General features: G+C 46.0%; 2 protein-coding genes across 4 annotated transcripts; one reads left to right on the top strand and one right to left on the bottom strand.

Moving 5' to 3' along the window:
- The first annotated feature begins 700 nt into the window (after window positions 1-700).
- Window positions 701-6,590, top strand: LOC134641382 (claudin-1-like). Its single transcript, XM_063493784.1, has 6 exons — window positions 701-1,318; window positions 2,409-2,667; window positions 3,115-3,279; window positions 3,740-3,821; window positions 3,957-4,070; window positions 6,369-6,590. Exons 2-6 carry the CDS (start codon window positions 2,451-2,453, stop codon window positions 6,460-6,462), a joined length of 672 nt encoding a protein of 223 aa, XP_063349854.1. The 5' UTR covers window positions 701-1,318; window positions 2,409-2,450; the 3' UTR covers window positions 6,463-6,590.
- Window positions 6,591-7,016: 426 nt separating this feature from the next.
- chp2 (calcineurin-like EF-hand protein 2) lies at window positions 7,017-16,195 on the bottom strand. 3 transcript variants are annotated; one of them, XM_063493786.1, is made up of 7 exons: window positions 16,042-16,195; window positions 10,240-10,312; window positions 8,940-9,020; window positions 8,612-8,732; window positions 8,473-8,523; window positions 7,589-7,711; window positions 7,017-7,347 (listed from the first exon to the last, which is right to left on the bottom strand). In XM_063493786.1, the coding sequence occupies exons 1-7, from the start codon at window positions 16,106-16,108 to the stop codon at window positions 7,294-7,296; spliced, it is 570 nt and encodes a 189-aa protein (XP_063349856.1). In that variant the 5' UTR covers window positions 16,109-16,195; the 3' UTR covers window positions 7,017-7,293. The 3 variants fall into 3 exon arrangements, with proteins under 3 accessions (XP_063349856.1, XP_063349857.1, XP_063349855.1); XM_063493787.1 differs by having other exon boundaries at window positions 7,024-7,347; window positions 8,473-8,534; window positions 8,612-8,736; window positions 10,240-10,278; window positions 16,042-16,156; XM_063493785.1 differs by having other exon boundaries at window positions 7,025-7,347; window positions 8,473-8,534; window positions 8,612-8,736; window positions 16,042-16,192.
- Between the last annotated feature and the right edge of the window lie 236 nt (window positions 16,196-16,431).

The raw sequence follows: 16,431 nt of genomic DNA, 5'->3' as shown, positions 1-16,431 counted from the left end.
AGCGCGATCTGAAGGGTCGTCACGGAGAGCGTCATACGCCTGCGGCGATTGGCTCACAGCTTTAATAAAGCCTTGTGATGCTCGTGGGTTTAACTTTCTTAAAATAGACTCGATGATATTTGTGTTGTGGAAAAATAAACTGATCAAAACCTGATTTTCTGAGATTTATTCAAAGTTTAAAACAAAGGGACCAAAAACAATACAGGACCAACAGGCTTCAACAAATAAACAAAATACTAACAACTCCTTTATAGCCATTGTCTTGATACAGTCTTTGTTCAGCTGTAGGGACCTGCTCCCACAGTCGTGTAGGCAGTGGTCTGATAATGAAGGCAGAGCTTCACACTCGTTCTTTGTTACAAACCAACAGCACGCAGAGAGGAGAGCAGCTGAAGCACAGCACACCAGAGCTTGTGACAGATTATTTTGGTTTTTGAAATCGATGAACGAGACTCAGATATGAACACTGCACACCTCAAAGTAAAGAAAAGACCGACCTTCCCTCAGAGACTCGCACTTTTTTAATGTCTCTTTAATAAAATGCACTCATTCAAACCTTTTAACTGATTCACAACTGAGATCAGACATGAGCGTGCACATCTGTGAGACCTCGGTGATGCTGAATGATCTGTGAGGGATTTAGAGCAGCACAGAGGTACTTCTTATTTCATACAAACAGCATATTCCCACATCCAGAGAATCGGAGTATTAAACTCCAGATCTGTCAGCAGCTGAAAACATTTGGAGCTTTTCAAACCAAACACTCGACGAAGGAGGCGCGAGGTGTGCGAACCCTCTGAGCCTCCTGAGGGAACATTTGCCGTTAAAATCACTGCAGCTTGTTCGCAGTCGTCTTACTAAAATAAGGAAGGACTTCCCAGATAAAAGATCACCTCTTGTTGGTCCTCTTGTATGTCAAAGCCTTACAGAGAGAAGAGCTGCTGCAGCAGGATAGGAAACCTGCTGTTTTCAGTTTAATAAAAAGGCTCTGAAGGACTTTTAAACCACAGATTTCCTTTTTTGGTATATTTTGTCCCACCTCTGCATGGAAGCAGGGCTTTATCTTTGACGGCTGAAACCAGCTCATCACAAACGGTGGGAGGTGAAACTCTGGGATTCCTGAATGTCGATACTGATGTGTGTTTAGAGACAGTTTGGCCTTTCCCAGAGTTCATCGACCCTGAACAGCAGCAGACCTCAGACGATCAGACCCGCTTCAAACCGCCGCGCTTCACATCGCAGACACAACCTGAGCGACGTCTGCAGAGACACAAACCCTGGAGAAGGCCTCTCCACAACCTCCAAACCTGTGCCGACGGTAAGAACCGATCCATCAGACTCCAGCCGTCAAACCTTTAGCTGCACTTTAGCCTTTAACAACTGGCTCAGGTGATGTGTGCGTTTAGACAGGTCTGTACGGTTGAATCTGAGCTTCACGTCTCCTCTGGGGCAGATAGTTCCTATTTTTAAATGAAAACACGATAGTGTGGATGCACACTCTGCTGGGACGGATACGTCCTCTTTGTTCATCTCCCTGAAATTAGTTTCTTTAACTCAAATGGCCTCTACAGTCACCACATCCCAATCCAGCAGAGCACCTTTGGGGTGTGGGGCAATGGGAGATTCCCATCATGGATGTAAAATCCCCGAGGAATGTTTCCAGCACCTCGTTGAATCTGAGACATGAAGAACGAGAACAGTTCTGAAGGAAACAGGGTGTCCAACCCGTACTAGCAAAGTGTACATAATAAAGTGGCCAGCGAGTGTATATCACACAGTGTCCCAACAGTGATACTTTTATTATAATCACTGATGAAATCCTGTTACACGTGTTATGGAGTCACACCGAGATGGGAAATCGTAGTTAACTTTGAGTCGACCGCCTGCATTTGAGTTTGTGTTTTACAAACTGGTTGGAAACCTCCCACAGTGACCTCGTGCAGCACGTCCATCAGTGGTGATTTACTCTCTGTGCTGCAGACAGCCCAGAGTAAACTTTGTAAACACAGAAGTCAAAGCTGCTCTTTGGACTTTGGTCCACGTCACTGATCCGAGTGCTGTTTTCCTGTGTTATGTTCTGTTAACGAAAATAGAAAAAATACACATATATCTTTAGTATCAGCTCAGAATATTATCTGAGTTCTTGAAGAAGTATAAAATAATATTAAACACAACATTCAATACTACTTAGATTAGTAAGCTTAATTTCAGCTTAATTTCAGTCACTGATACTTCATGGAGGTGTCAGATGTCACACGAAGGCGTCATCCTTTTTGTTCATGTTCGAGATTGTGTGTGAGAGTACCAAGTAAACCAAAAACATAGCGGACTGAGAGCAGAGCCCTGAGGAACTCCACAAACTCCACAGCTCGTGCCTCCTCCTTCTTCAAAATCATCTGTGTTTCCAGGTGTTCCAGGTGTTCCGGGTGTGTGCGGGGACGCTGAGCAGAATGGCGGTGGGCCTGCAGATTGTGGGTCTGTTTCTGGGCGTGGTGTCCTGGTGTCTGCAGTCCAGCTGTACCTCCAACCAGGTGTGGAAGATTAGGAGTCAGTCGGAGTCGGTTACCACCAGCCAGTGGCAGTTCGAGGGCCTGTGGATGAGCTGTGCTGCCACCTCGATGGGGTCCATCCAGTGCAGCAAGTTCAAGACGGTGCTGGGACTGTCGGGTGAGAACGGCTGCTTCGTAATCATCATCCGCTATTATGGAGTTATGATGACGGCTCAATCAGAGCACAGGAAAAGGTCCACAGCAAGGACAATTATTTTTCATTAATTTATGAGATCATTAGTTTTGGGAAAAAACTCATTTCTTTTTCTGCCTGAGAGCTGAGACAGAAATAAGAGAGGTCAGATATCTTATTTATAGTGAGTTTTTATCTTTTGCTGCCCAAACAAAGTAACAGCTTGTTCATGAACTTATGCAAACAGGCCCTTTAATGAGTCCCATGAGGACAATGTTGCTTAATGTTGTGGGAACTAGATGATGACTTGTTCCCACAAGATAAACTGGGTTTATAAAAAGGGAAAAGACATCTGCAAAAACTGTAAAGCTGTACGATCACAGTTCTGCATTGTGAGGAACATGTTCATTTACCTGTAATGATGCTTTGCAGCTCACCTGCAGACCTGCAGGGCTCTGATGATCCTGTCCCTGCTCTTCGGTCTGACCTCCATCATCGTCTCCGTGCTGGGACTCAAATGCACCAAACTCGGCAGAACACCCGAGCAGGTCAAAGCCAAGATCGTCCTGAGTGGAGGGATCCTCTTCATCCTGTCGGGTACGAGGCTTCGGGACTGGAGCAGAAAAAAACCCCAAACCTGTAAAAAAGCAGCGTTTTCGTTTTGTTTCTCCTTCCTGCAGTTAAACCTGCACAAAACTGGAAGCTGCAATTTCACTTTTTTCAAATTATGGCTGTCGTACAGGAAATGTCGACGTAGACAGAACGTGTAAATGATGATGACATAAAGTCTGTGTTTGTTTTATGATCAGAACTGCCGGCTTCACTGAGAGTGTTTCTTTGTGGAAGAAGAAATGGTGATATTTAGAGAACAGATATCGCTGCATGTGCACATCACTATTCAGGATGGAATAATCTTTATTCCTCATTTAACTGAAAACAAACATCTAAAAAAAATATTCAGATTAAAACGAGGCTTTTGCAAAGTTCTGGGATCTGTAGAGACACTGGTGCTCGAGCAGCTGGAAACTGAATCCTGAGCTTCTGTGCTTTTCTTCAGGTCTCTTCACTCTGATCGCCGTGTCCTGGTACGCTGCCAGAGTCATCAACGACTTCTACGACCCGCTCTACGGAGGAGTCCGGTGAGTCACACACACACACACACACACACACACACACACACACACACACACACACACACACACACACACACACACACAGCAGTGAGTGAGTGTGTGTGTGTTCCTGCTGCTGAATCTTTAGAGTTTGTGCTGCAGGTTCGAGCTGGGTACTGGTCTGTATCTGGGCTGGGCAGCCGCTGGTCTGGCCATACTGGGAGGCTCTATGCTTTGCTGCTCCAGTAAGACTACTCCCTCCAGCCCACCTGCTCGGTAAACATACACACCCATCATGGTCTCCTAATTTAATGCTCAGTAACAAATTCTAAGTTTGTATCAGGCTGTAAACATGCTTATTTCTAAAGTAAAGTTGGTCATTTTAACATGGGAGTCTATGGGACTCCCTGCTGAAGCCTCCGGTGGACGTTAGAGGAACTGCAGGATTCATTGTACAGATGTTGCCACTTAGTTCCGAATCTATATTATCATAAAGAAGAATGAAAAAGAAAGAAAGAAAATGAAACGCTGCAAAGAGTGTTGAGTAACTGACGTTTTTATTCCGGAGTTTTGCATATTAGTGAAGCTTTTGTGCAGGTGAGAGCAGGGGCGGATCTAGAGAAATTTTCTTAGGGTGGCATGAGGGTGGCAAAGAAATCAAATGGGGTGGCAAAATCAAAGCCTGTTTTTCCCCCAAATATGCGGGTGGTTACATATGGTTAAAATGATTCAAATGCAGTAAGTATACACGTTTTTCATATAAATATAGTCTATAATTTAATTATTGTCTGTAGCCCACATAATTACACACTTTAGTTACATAAAACATGTGAGTTTTGATGTTATGTACTGTATAGCCTGTATAATAAATAAATATGTAGCCCAATAAGTATAAAATCCAGAAAGCTACACAACATGGGGCGGTTCATTAACAAACACAAGTCTAACTTAAGTTTCACTGTGTTTTGTTAGAAATCAATCACATTGTTACAGCTTAAATTACACAAAATGTCAGAAATCTGCACTGTCATGAACAAAAATTTAAACCTAATTTTTCATGATTTGTTGGATTAACCCTCTGAGGTCTGAAATACAACCGGACATTTTTGAGTTTACGTTTGTATTTCACCCTCAAATTGTTTCATTTTATTTTTTCCCCCTTGCCTTGTTCGGTGTCATTTTTTTCAGCTCAACTGAATTTAGTTGTTTTTTTCACTGACATACTGCATTAGTACTACTATTACTATTAACAGTAGTATTACTGATCTGAAATCACACAAAGAACTTAAAATCCTAGTAGTATTTTTTACTGTAAAAACCCACAGACATGTTGAGTAAATATAAATTGTACATTTTGTAAACATATAAGTTTGTCCACCAAAAGACAGAACAGCACAGGGACAAACCTGCAGGCCTGACAACAGGAGGTGTATCACTCCGCTGGGTTTCTACTTAGTCACAGTGTTTACATTGCAAATGTGCCTTTGTGACATTCATTAGTGCCCTCACTAACACACAAAACAAAACGACTACACAACAGAACAGCTACACAAGACAACACAATACACTAAGTATACACTCCACACTAAACGTCACAAATCTCCCACATCTAAAAACTCTCTCTCTCACACACACACCCGCTCGCTCTGTCTCGCTGCCGTTACCGTCACTCCCAAACTCTCCCCTCTTCCTAAACAACCAAATCCCACATGTTGACTTTTTATTTTTTAATTGGTCGACATGGTACATTTTTCCACCGATAGGAAAGACGTGGCTTTTTTCCCTTTCTTTACTGTTTTCGCGCTGTCCTTAGAAAACGCTTAAAACACACAAAAACGTGACGACTGCATTTAGAAAAAAGCGTGGCTTATATATATTATCATAACTCTGGATTTACTGGCCTGTAATTAAAATTTAAAAACTTTGAAGTCCGAACTTTGAATGTCGGCTGAAACAGAGACTCAGTGTGGCTGCAGCTTGTTGCTATGTCAGCTTAAATCAGTCATGTGATTTGGAGGTGCAGCGTGTCCGTGGACCACAGAGGGTTAATATCACTCACCTTCCTTCCATTTCCAGATTGTAACATCCAACCACCTGTGTAAAATCCGAAATTCCCATGGTGTTGTTCAAAATGTGCTCTGGCACAATCATAAGCATCGCTCCCTACTGAAAACAAGAAAAAAGCCGTCCTGCTATGGGCTGAACCATTTGTTAACGGTGGAGGGGGGGAACACTCTGCAATATATTCAGTTTTAGCATTTATATTCACTGTTGACTGTAACTACGCTCAAACTGTTAATGCTATCTTATTTTAATAAACAACACTGTCATATGCAAAACTGGGGTGGCACTTGGGGTGGCAAGGGATCATTTTAGGGTGGCACTTGCCGCCCCATGTCACCCTTCTAGAGCCGCCCCTGACGGTGAGAGCGCTTCAGGTAACAGACGAGCTGATGACCACAAATCTGATTATATAAAGTATGTATATAGTTTAAAAAGTTGGTGACCGAATCTGTTTTATGTACATGGCTGAGCTGTTGCTCCGCCCTCTAACGTCCATCTGCTCCCCTGCAGGCAGTTTTCTTACTACTCCACCACCGGCCAAGGTCAGAGCATCTACAGAGCAGCTCCGGCCTCAGACGCCAGCGGCTCCAAGGCTTACGTCTGAACCGACCGACCCCCACCGTCCTTTGTTATGCTCGTGCTGTTTTCTGAAACATGGAATCACCTCAGAATCACACTGCAAATAAAAGGTCCACTGTGTGGCCAAGTAGTACCAAGTATGTCCAAGAGAGGGCGCCACAGGGAATCGCTCTCAGAACTTTACAACAGATCAATTTATTTATTAGGTTTTGCTGTTTCAATTGAAAACACTTTGTGGTTCATTTACATTTATTAATCACATTTACCTGTATGTTTGAATTAATTTCACATTATTAATTTTCTATAGTTAACTTCAGTTTACCTTTTTTAGGATATTAAAGAGGGGAAAGGTTATCATCTAACTAATCATGCTGACAGATCTGTGTGCATTTTCCAAATGTGACGTTGCAGGGAAAGAAACACGTGTCGTGAAATGAAACTGAGAGAATAAAGATGTCTATTAATGCACACAAAGCTAGAGCTCGGAAACCTACTGACAAATTCAGCCTTTAGATTCATGACATCACTGATGAACAAACATTAATTAAACGTTAAATAAAACGATCCATTAAAAGGTTTTAATAAAACTTTATTATTTCCCTTTTAAGACTGTTAACATGTCGCAGGTGTGTTCAGGTGCGTGACTGCACTGCATTCAGGGTCTGTGCTGCTTTTGTGCATGCTGGCTCACGGGAACGCTGATGAACACTGCAAATCCAGCTGCAGCCCAGCGTGCACAGGAGTAACATCAGTCTATCCACCAGATCTCCAGTTTGGTTTGGAGAGCTGATCTCAAACTGCAGATGTTTCCTGCTGGGATCTTTATGCTGATGTAAATTCTTAGCAGGTTGTGTCTTTATTTCAGGAAGCCGATACTCATCTTGGTATCAATGTCCACTTTCTCCAGTGACTGAAAAACAAATGAACACAACAATAACTTTTTAAATAAATTTGATTTGAAGAAAGTCCCTTCTTCTTCTTCTTCTTCTGTTTCTCAGACAGAAATAAATTCTGGTCCTAAATCATGTGTGAGCTTTGAGAGGTGTTTGAACCACCACACACAGTATATTTTATACATTTATTATTGTATTTGTGTGAATTAGAGCCCAGATTTTTGATCAGATGCAGCATTAAGCAGGTAAGAGTCTCACCTTTTTGAACTCGTCAAAGGAGATGGCATCATCTTTGTCGAGGTCGGCCTCCTGAATGGCTCGCTCAGCTATGCTCTGCAGCTGCTCCTCCGTCACCTGCAGCCCCAGCATCGCCCGCAGAACCTGAAAGACGCAGAACACAAGTATTAATAATGTACCAACGATGCTGATCGAAATGAGACCCGTTTTTCTGCAGAACTAAAGAACATGCGAGTGGTGGACCTTTCTATGCAGATGACACACGATTATTTTTCTGATTCTAGAAAACTAAAATTAGCTTAACGCCACAGAGGATTTCTTTGAGGGCAAAAATGTTCACTGAGCACAAAAACACCTCAAATTTTTCCATTTGTATTTAAACCATGGTGTAATGGTTAACACATTCACCTCACATACAAAAGAAAACCAGCTCAAGTACAGGAGCAGGGCCAAACTACTGTTTTCCTCTAGTGCCAGTCCCAAATCCACACGTGGCTCCATCTGCTGTGGGAAACACTTTGGAAATAAGGGATCAGCCAAAGTACCTGCTACTTCTTTTTTAAACAAGTTTTCTAAAATAATAATCACCCCAATGGGCTAGCTTTATACTGTAGGAGGGGCTCGGTAATGTTTTCTTTCAGCTAAATAAAAATTCTTCTCTCACTTTCCTCCATTCTGCAGCCATGCAAAAACCATTGATCTTAGCCAAATGTGAGTATGAGCTCCTGCGTCCTGGTTGCAGGTGTGTAATTTGTGCCAAACAATGAAGACCTGACTGAGACCCCCACACACCAAAGACAGACTGCACAGGAGAGTCTCTGTGCATGGCAAGGAACTATGAACTTGTCAGGGATGAGGAGAAGAAATTAAAAGTCTCAAAGTGCAACAAATAAGTGGATACAGACCTGAAGAAGCTCCTCTCTGGAAATCTTCCCATCTCGGTCCAGATCATACAGCTGAAAGGCAACTGAGCAGCTTCTACATTATTTTCTTTATTGGATGCAAAGATAAAATAAAAGGCAAAACAAAGTGACCTGGACTCACATTTGAGCTTCCTGGTCCTGCAGTTGGGGAGCTCTTGCTGTGTTCCTTCTTTGTTACGGTTTCTGTCAGCTGGACGGAAATGAGCCAGAATCCGGACAAAGGAGGAAAAGTCCACGGTATCCTGTCTGGAGAGAAAGACGTGCTGAAGAGAAATACTTCCTGTTTACCCTTCACAGTGTCACCTGACCAGTGCCTGTCAAACAGTACTGCAGTAGAGTCTAGACCTCTGCAACTCAAATCAGTTGATGTAACAGTCCTTGGAATACGGAGGCCATGCTCTGTCATTACAGAAACAAGCGATTCCTCTGATAACAGCAGGCTGTCGTACCCCGAAGAGAAAAAGGCATCTATGATTCTGCCTCCGATGGGGTTCATGGCCAAACCTCCGAGTGCTTCAAAATCGTCAGGGCTGCGACACAGAAGGAGACAGACAGTCAGAGGCTTTGGGACACTGACGTCCCTCAGAGTCTCACAGGCTTTGTTTTAAATCTTTAGATTTTTATAAAGAAATGACATCGATACATGACCTGTTTGTTTTTCAGCAAACGTTCTACTTTCAGCCTGCATGATGTTTAAGAGTGGTCATATTAAAGCAAGGTTATTATAGTTAACTCAAACTTAACTAAAGATCAAAACTACATGTGAAAAAACATTTTAAACTAGACGTAAACAAACTACCTGAAAGGATTTCATGAACTTAGAAACTAAACTTCAGATAGAGAAGAAGTTTTAGACTTTGATTAAATGTTATCACTATTTGTCTGATGAGACTTTGACGGACGTGTTTATTCGAGACGCTGAATGTCCTCAGGACTGTGAGCCGCTGCTTTCAAAAGGTTATATAGTTTTATATTTTCTGGACTGATTTTCCTAAATCATACCTCTCACGTATGCCCTCATTACATTATTAATTAAAAAGACTAAAACTAACATTAATAACACTAAAAACTAAAAGTAAACATTTTGAAACAATGAAATCTAAACTGAAAGGAAAAAAACTGCTCTGGAAACAACCTGAAGCTAAACAAAAAGCCAAAATGAAATAAAAGTATAACTCTCTGTCTTCATCAGTGATGATCCCAAACGGGCTGGCGTTCGGGCTTTGGAGCCAGCAGCAATAACTTCGACATTAAAGAGTGACACAACAGTGACTCTAGGAAACCTGAATTCATCCTGTTGACACTTTGTGTGACCGCTGATGTTTGGACACATCAGGGAAAGAGATCCTGAAGATGAAGGTGCTGAACTGGTTTCAATCAGAGTCTAGTCCTCCAACTTCCTGTTTCTCAGAGTGATCTGATGAAGTTTAAGTCTGGTCTTTGACCAGGTCACACAGAGTTTCGGCAGGTTGTCTAGAAACATCTTTGGGAACTTTGCAAAGTTGTTTTGTTTTGTGTTATTTCGAGTTAAGTGTTTGAAGTATCTTGAAAGACTCTGTTTCTTCATGTTTTCCCGTGATTGTGAGATTGGGGGCAGCGCTGCTACAGCAGTGTTACATATTTCTGACGCAGACGGATAAAAGAAAATAAACTCATCTGGGATGTTTTATGGGAAACAAACAAACCCTCCAAAAAACATAATTATTGTTATTAAGATGGATGATGATTGTGAGCAGTGCATCCACAGACCTGAGGTATCCTCTGTTGTCTCTGTCCAGACTCTCAAACCTGTCGTACAGACGGAGGAGGTGAGCAGACGAGACTGAAACAGACAAGATTTGTTCTTTACACAGAATAAACATTAACAGCTCAGTCAGTCTTTGTAAATGCTAGCTGAGGGAAGAAGTATGACTGTCTTCAACAGTAACTTGTATGTAGATACCTCAAATATACCAGAGGCTTGTTTGCAGTATCCAGGGTATGCATATATTATATTATATTATGTAATCGCTCAAATGGGTCGAACAGGTTTGAGCAGAAATCCTGTGACATCAAAGTTAATGGAGAAGAAATTCAAATAAAGGAAACCAAAAAGAAAGGATCAAAAACTAATAGCTTATGGCCCCAAAGTAAAAGAAATAATAATTATATATAATTATATTTCTTATTATGAAAAACGAATGTTTCATCTGGGCTTAATCAGCCATCGAGCACAGTTGTGTTTATCTGCCCACAGTGTCCTTATCACACACACACACACACACACACACACACACACACACACACACACACACACACACTTCCTATTGACAATAACTGTTTTGGGGTTTTCCCAATAAAGAAATCAAGACCCCACGATGGGAGAAATACAAGTACACGCACACACCCAGAAAGAGCAGAAGAGAAACGTGCGCGACGTTTCCTTCTCAGTTATTTTGACATTAAGTCAAACTTTGACATTTAATGACTGATTCTGTGGTTCAAACAAAGAGACTGTGCAGAGACATTTAAGTGTGTAATATATGTATGAGGTGTATGGTACACATGCTCACACATTTAACATTACAGTAAATATTGGTCTGAATTCTGCTGACTTAAATTCAGCACTTTGGAGAGAGCTTAAACTGGGCAGGTGAAAGAACTCAGAGTCGTAACCCCGCTGAGCTTTTAATGAAGCTGCAGATTTTACCATCAGCACCTTTAGAGCCCCTGAAACGACTGTCTTCTTAAATTTACAGTTAAAAGAAGAAAAATGTTCACATCCTGAAGTTTACATTCAGCGGGCTCGTTGTTAGGGGTACACCTCACTGGTACTTCAGCGTGATGTTCAAGTTTGAGATGATTTGAATTTATGACATGGTGCATTGTCCTGCTCAGAAGATGGTACACAAAGGGATGGACGCGGACAGCGACAGGACTCAGGTACGTGGGCGTCAGTGTCCATGGAACTGACAGCTGGCACATCTGGAAAGGCTCCATCAGCGCTAAAAGGTATAAACAGGTGTTAGAGCAACATCTGCTCCATGCTGATGTTTCTCAGGAAGGCCTTTGTGTTTGAGCTGGACGACGCTGAACCGCAGACTGCTTCTATAACAGCCTCACGGCTTCAGAGGAGCAGAGTCCGACCCTGAACCGGCCCGCCTGCAGTCCAGACCTCTGACCAGCTGACAACATCTGGAGCATCATGAAAGCAGCAAGAGGACGAAGCAGAGCCAGGACTGCTGAACAGCTGGAATCCTCCATCAGACCATCACAGACTGATGTTAGAGAGCAAACATGGACCTGTCCTACTTTTACAGACGTGTCGCTGCCATCACGTTCACAAGGAGCTCATATTTTTATCACTATGGTTCATTTTCACAGTTTCTTTTTTTTTTTCTTTTTCTTTTTTTTTTTTTTTTTACAAAGACAAAGAGAAAAAAAAATCTCCTGGATCACCTGTTGAGAGAAAAAGAATAGAAAACAAGCAAAAAAAAAACAAAGCAACATACTAAACACAACACCATCATGTTAATCTAGCTAAGTGTAAACAGCAATAAATACTAAATATTGAATGTTGTTGTGCAGCACAGACAGCGCACAATGTGCTTTGAAGTAGCAGCTAAGAAAGGTGTAGTTTATGTCTACGAACAGTGAACACCCATGTGCACACCCGTGTGGATCAGCGCGCTTGTATACAGAAGGTTTCCCCATGTAACGGTCTGCTAGAGGGTGTGGAGGGCCATAGCCCCGTCCCCCAGGGCATGAAGCAGGCATGGAGGAGATCCAGGCTCCAGACATCCAGGGACCCCAGAGTGCGAGAGCCCAAGGAGTACCACCGGAGGGGCATCCGTGCCACCCTCCTGGGAAGGGCTGAGGAGATCCCCAGACGAGGGGTCACCCAGTAGCCACAGAGCAGAGGCCAGAGGGGGTTGCAGTGGCGTGCCCACGGGCTCTGCCGGCAGCCAGCTGCGCCAGAGAGGACCGAGCTTCAGGCCCAGAGGCCAGAGGCCTGAGGACACCCCACCCCCCCGGGTGGGGTGGCCTGAGGCGCCTGTGGCCCAGGCCCCGCCAATCGGCCACCAGGAGTGAGCTGGTACATACATGAGTGCCCAGCCCCAGTCGACAAGAACCACCAGCACACCAACGTCTGAGGGCATCAGCCACCGGCAGGGAGTGTGGTGAGGGGAGATAGGCCTCCGTACTTTGGAGGGCCTGAGATGTTCCCAGAGAGGTGGAGTCTAAGACCCAACCTGACATATAGACACAGACGAACAGGCGCACGCAGACTCAAACGTGCATTCCCACCCCCATATACACAACCAAATACTCGGCACTTACCCAACGTGTAGACAGACACAAATAGACACTGCACAGACAATCACACTCCCCAAACATACTCTATATCCCAGGTCCAGGTACTCCCGCCCCCAGAGGGGCAAGCCGCACCTAGACCCAGGAGGTGTAACCCTTCTCTCTGGGGTGGAGGCAAGTGGACCGCCTCCTTATCTGCAGTAGTAGGGAGGCCCCGCATCACAGACCCCAATCTGACGGCCAGCACCTCCTCCCAGCCCCCCAGCCCTGACGGCTAACAGAACCGGGGTGAGTAAAGACCCCAAACCTCCCTCCGCCCGCTCATATGTAGTGTTGCTGTGTGCTGTTCTAAAGTGCATTTAAAACACAGGAGGGCATGGTGCATCCTGCCAGAGAGCAACACGGCTCCTCCCGAAAACCCTCAGTGTCTCAGCGCTTGTATACAAAAGGTTTCTCCATGTAACGGTCTGCTAGAGGGTGTGGGGGGCCATAGCCCCGTCCCCCAGGGCATGAAGCAGGCATGGAGGAGATCCAGGCTCCAGACATCCAGGGACCCCAGAGTGCGAGAGCCCAAGGAGTACCACCGGAGGGGCATCCGTGCCACCCTCCTGGGAAGGGCTGAGGAGATCCCCAGACGAGGGGTCACCCAGTAGCCACGGAGCAGAAGCCAGAGGGGGTTGCACTGGCGCGCCTGCCGGCTCTGCCGGCAGCCAGCTGTGCCAGAGTGAACCGAGCTGCAGGCCCCGAGGCCGGAGGTTCGAGGGCCCCCTTTGCCCCGGAAGAGGCCTGACCGAGCGACAGGCACCAGGCCCCGCCAAGTAGCCACCGGGAGTAAGCTGGTGTATACCTGAGCGCCCAGCCCCGGACACCAAGAACCACCAATGCACCGACCCCTGAGTGCATCAGTTACCGGCAGGGAGTGTGGTGAGGGGAGATAGGCCTCCACACTTTGGAGGGCCTGGGTGTTCCCAGGGAGGTGGAGTCTAAGACCTGACCTGACATATAAACACAGACAAACAGGCACACACAGACACAAACATGCATTCCCACCCTCATGCACACATATACAAACACTCAGCACTCATCCAACGTAGGAATAGACATATATGCACATGTACACACAATCGCACTCCCCAAACATACTCTATACCCCGGGTCCAGGTACCCTCGCCCCCAGAGGGGGAAACGGCACCCAGACCCAAGAGATGTGACCCTTTCCCCCGGGGTGGAGGCAAGCAGACCGCCCCAGGCCTCGCAGAAGCAGGGAGGCCAATCTGTCAGCCAACACCTCCTCCCAGCCCCCTGCCCCGATGGCTGGCAGAGAACGGGGGTGTGTGAAGACCCCATACCTCCCTCCTCCCGCTCATGTGTAGTGTTGCTGCGTGTTGTTCTAAAGTGCATTTAAAACAGGGGAGGGCATGGTGCTGCTGCCGGAGAGCAGCAGGTGTTAGCACGGCCCCTCCCGAGAACCCTCAATGTCTACATGGATTTAAAATTGAGAGGTGGGCACCGGCGCCAGAGGTAGGGTTGAATACTCAGACCATTCACTGGACGCCGTTGGCGTGGTCACCCTCAAGGCCCTATATATATGTGTGTGTTATGACAGTGTGAATAATGTGGATGTCTAAGTTGTGGAATAAAATTGAGGCACAGGTGGCCAGAAGGGGACAGAGGGGGGGGATGTCTCCCCTGCACCCTGGTGACACACCCGCACCCCAAGGCCCTACCTGTGTGGGTGGGTTTGGTGGAGCGGGAAGAGGGAGGCAGCCGGGGATGGGGAGGAAAAGAAAGGAGGGGCAAGATGCCCCTCCCTAGGGCCAGCTCCCCCGCTGACCCCAGTAGGCACCCCCGTCCTCTGGCACCCACCAAGGCAAGGGAGTCCAGGCCCATCCAGACCGGGGCCTACGGCAGCAGCACCGCCAAGCCCCACAGGACCCAGGGAAGCCCACCCTACCCCACCGCAGAGGAAACTGTACCCACCCTAACATTCAATCATCTCCCAGACTACACAAGACAACAGACACCCAGGTTAGGTTTGTTCTCCACCTCTCCTATGTCTCTCCCCCACCTGCAGAGTGGACTTCTGCAAGGATGGAACAACCTCCCTGCCAGTTAAAGAGCCCCCCAGTTAGGCCGATGCACCAGAGGCCCCCTGCGCCAGGGCTGAGCCCCCGTGCACCCACCCGCCCACAACCTCGGCGACACACCGACTAGGACCGAAGCCCCCAAGGCCCAGCCAGAGCCCCATCACGGAGACGAAGCACCCCCGAACCCCAAGCCCCCCCGCCTGCCCCGGATCCACTCAGGGGCAGCCAGGCCACCAGGCCAGTAACCTACGTCCGCCAGCACAGACCATCCCCCAACCCCCGCTGCACGCAGCCACGAGGAGAACACCCTCTAAGAGCGACCAGAGCCACTGACCAGGTTATGACCACAGCCCCCCGGGTTGAGCCCTCCCGGGATAACGTCTCTAGGGGTCCTCCAGGCGCCCTAAGCCCGTCCCAACCTCCACATCAATCACAATAGCTAAGACGGGACCAAACCACGACCCCCCACCCCCTCTAGGTGACGGAGCCTATCAAAGGAGCCCAGAGGGATTGATCTAATGTGGTGGCAGAGGCTGTATCAAGACTAATGTGATCTATTAGATGGTTTCTATATTGGCTAGAATTAAGATTATTTTTATTTTTCCAGTTCATGAGGATTGTTTTCTTGGCGATGCATAGGGCAGTAAAAACCATGTGGACTGTATTAGTTTCTGTAGTGACATCATCCAATTTTCCCAACAAGCACACTAAAGGGGAGGCTGGAATTTTACATTTCAGACACTTTGATAAGTCTTCACATATCTCACGCCAAAACTTCTGAACTGGTGAACAGAACCAAAGAGCGTGGATGTAATTGTCTGGTGTATTGCCTTGACAGTGTGAGCAGTTGCTCACAACTGCTCATTTTCACAGTTTCAACATTTGTTATGTTTTTATGTTCTGTCATGAATAAAATCTGAATTTATGAGATTCTGTGCTTGTAATTACAGGCTGATCACAGCTGGAAACCTCCCCTCGCTCAGCTGTGTTTAATATCTCCCAGCTGCCTGTCGACGTGTGGTTGTACATACATGTTGTAAACAGTCCTCATACAAAACCTGAGATATTAAAGACTTTTCACAGCTGTAAACTTTATCCCAGGCTCGTCTGTTCTCTCCTCTCTAGTTTTCCTCAAACTTGCTTCAGATGCTTGAAAGGAGGAAACACTCACATCCAGTTTGGTCCATGAGCTCCTGGGCGTTGGGGATTTTGTTCCTGCTGGAGCTGCTGGAGCCCATCCTGCTGCTGGTGTCGCTGCGTAAACAGAGACTTTCAGTTGCTGCAGTTCAAGCTCGATGACTTTATCTCTGTCTGCGCTCTGCTCTGACCGAGGCGTACGCTCGCGCCCGCTGCTGACATACAGACCAGCCAATCACCGCTCGCCAAGAACCACACTCTGATCAATGGGAGGTCCATAAACACATCCACCGTACGTCTGTGCTCTGAGAGATAACTGCTGCAGGAGATAAAGAGCAAACTTAGTTTAAACGATTGAGGATTATTTCAAAGATATGTGACGGCTTGACCTACACCTCCCCTCCCACATCCGCACAGACGTCCC

This window comes from Pelmatolapia mariae, linkage group LG14 (genome assembly GCF_036321145.2).
Source record: "Pelmatolapia mariae isolate MD_Pm_ZW linkage group LG14, Pm_UMD_F_2, whole genome shotgun sequence".
NCBI lineage: Eukaryota > Metazoa > Chordata > Actinopteri > Cichliformes > Cichlidae > Pelmatolapia > Pelmatolapia mariae.
This window is presented reverse-complemented; position numbering and strand designations above follow the sequence as displayed.

Bases quoted from the DNA above. Each gene is read 5' to 3' on its own strand.
- LOC134641382 (XM_063493784.1), top strand. From the start codon at position 2,451: ATGGCGGTGGGCCTGCAGATTGTGGGTCTGTTTCTGGGCGTGGTGTCC. The intron at 2,668-3,114 runs GTGAGAACGGCT...GATGCTTTGCAG, and splicing joins GACGGTGCTGGGACTGTCGG to CTCACCTGCAGACCTGCAGG. The intron at 3,822-3,956 runs GTGAGTCACACA...TTTGTGCTGCAG, and splicing joins CCGCTCTACGGAGGAGTCCG to GTTCGAGCTGGGTACTGGTC.
- chp2 (XM_063493785.1), bottom strand. From the start codon at position 16,108: ATGGGCTCCAGCAGCTCCAGCAGGAACAAAATCCCCAACGCCCAGGAG. The intron at 8,535-8,611 runs GTGAGTCCAGGT...GAAGCTGCTCAG, and splicing joins CAGGACCAGGAAGCTCAAAT to TTGCCTTTCAGCTGTATGAT. The intron at 7,348-7,588 runs GTGAGACTCTTA...TTTGTTTTTCAG, and splicing joins CCTTTGACGAGTTCAAAAAG to TCACTGGAGAAAGTGGACAT.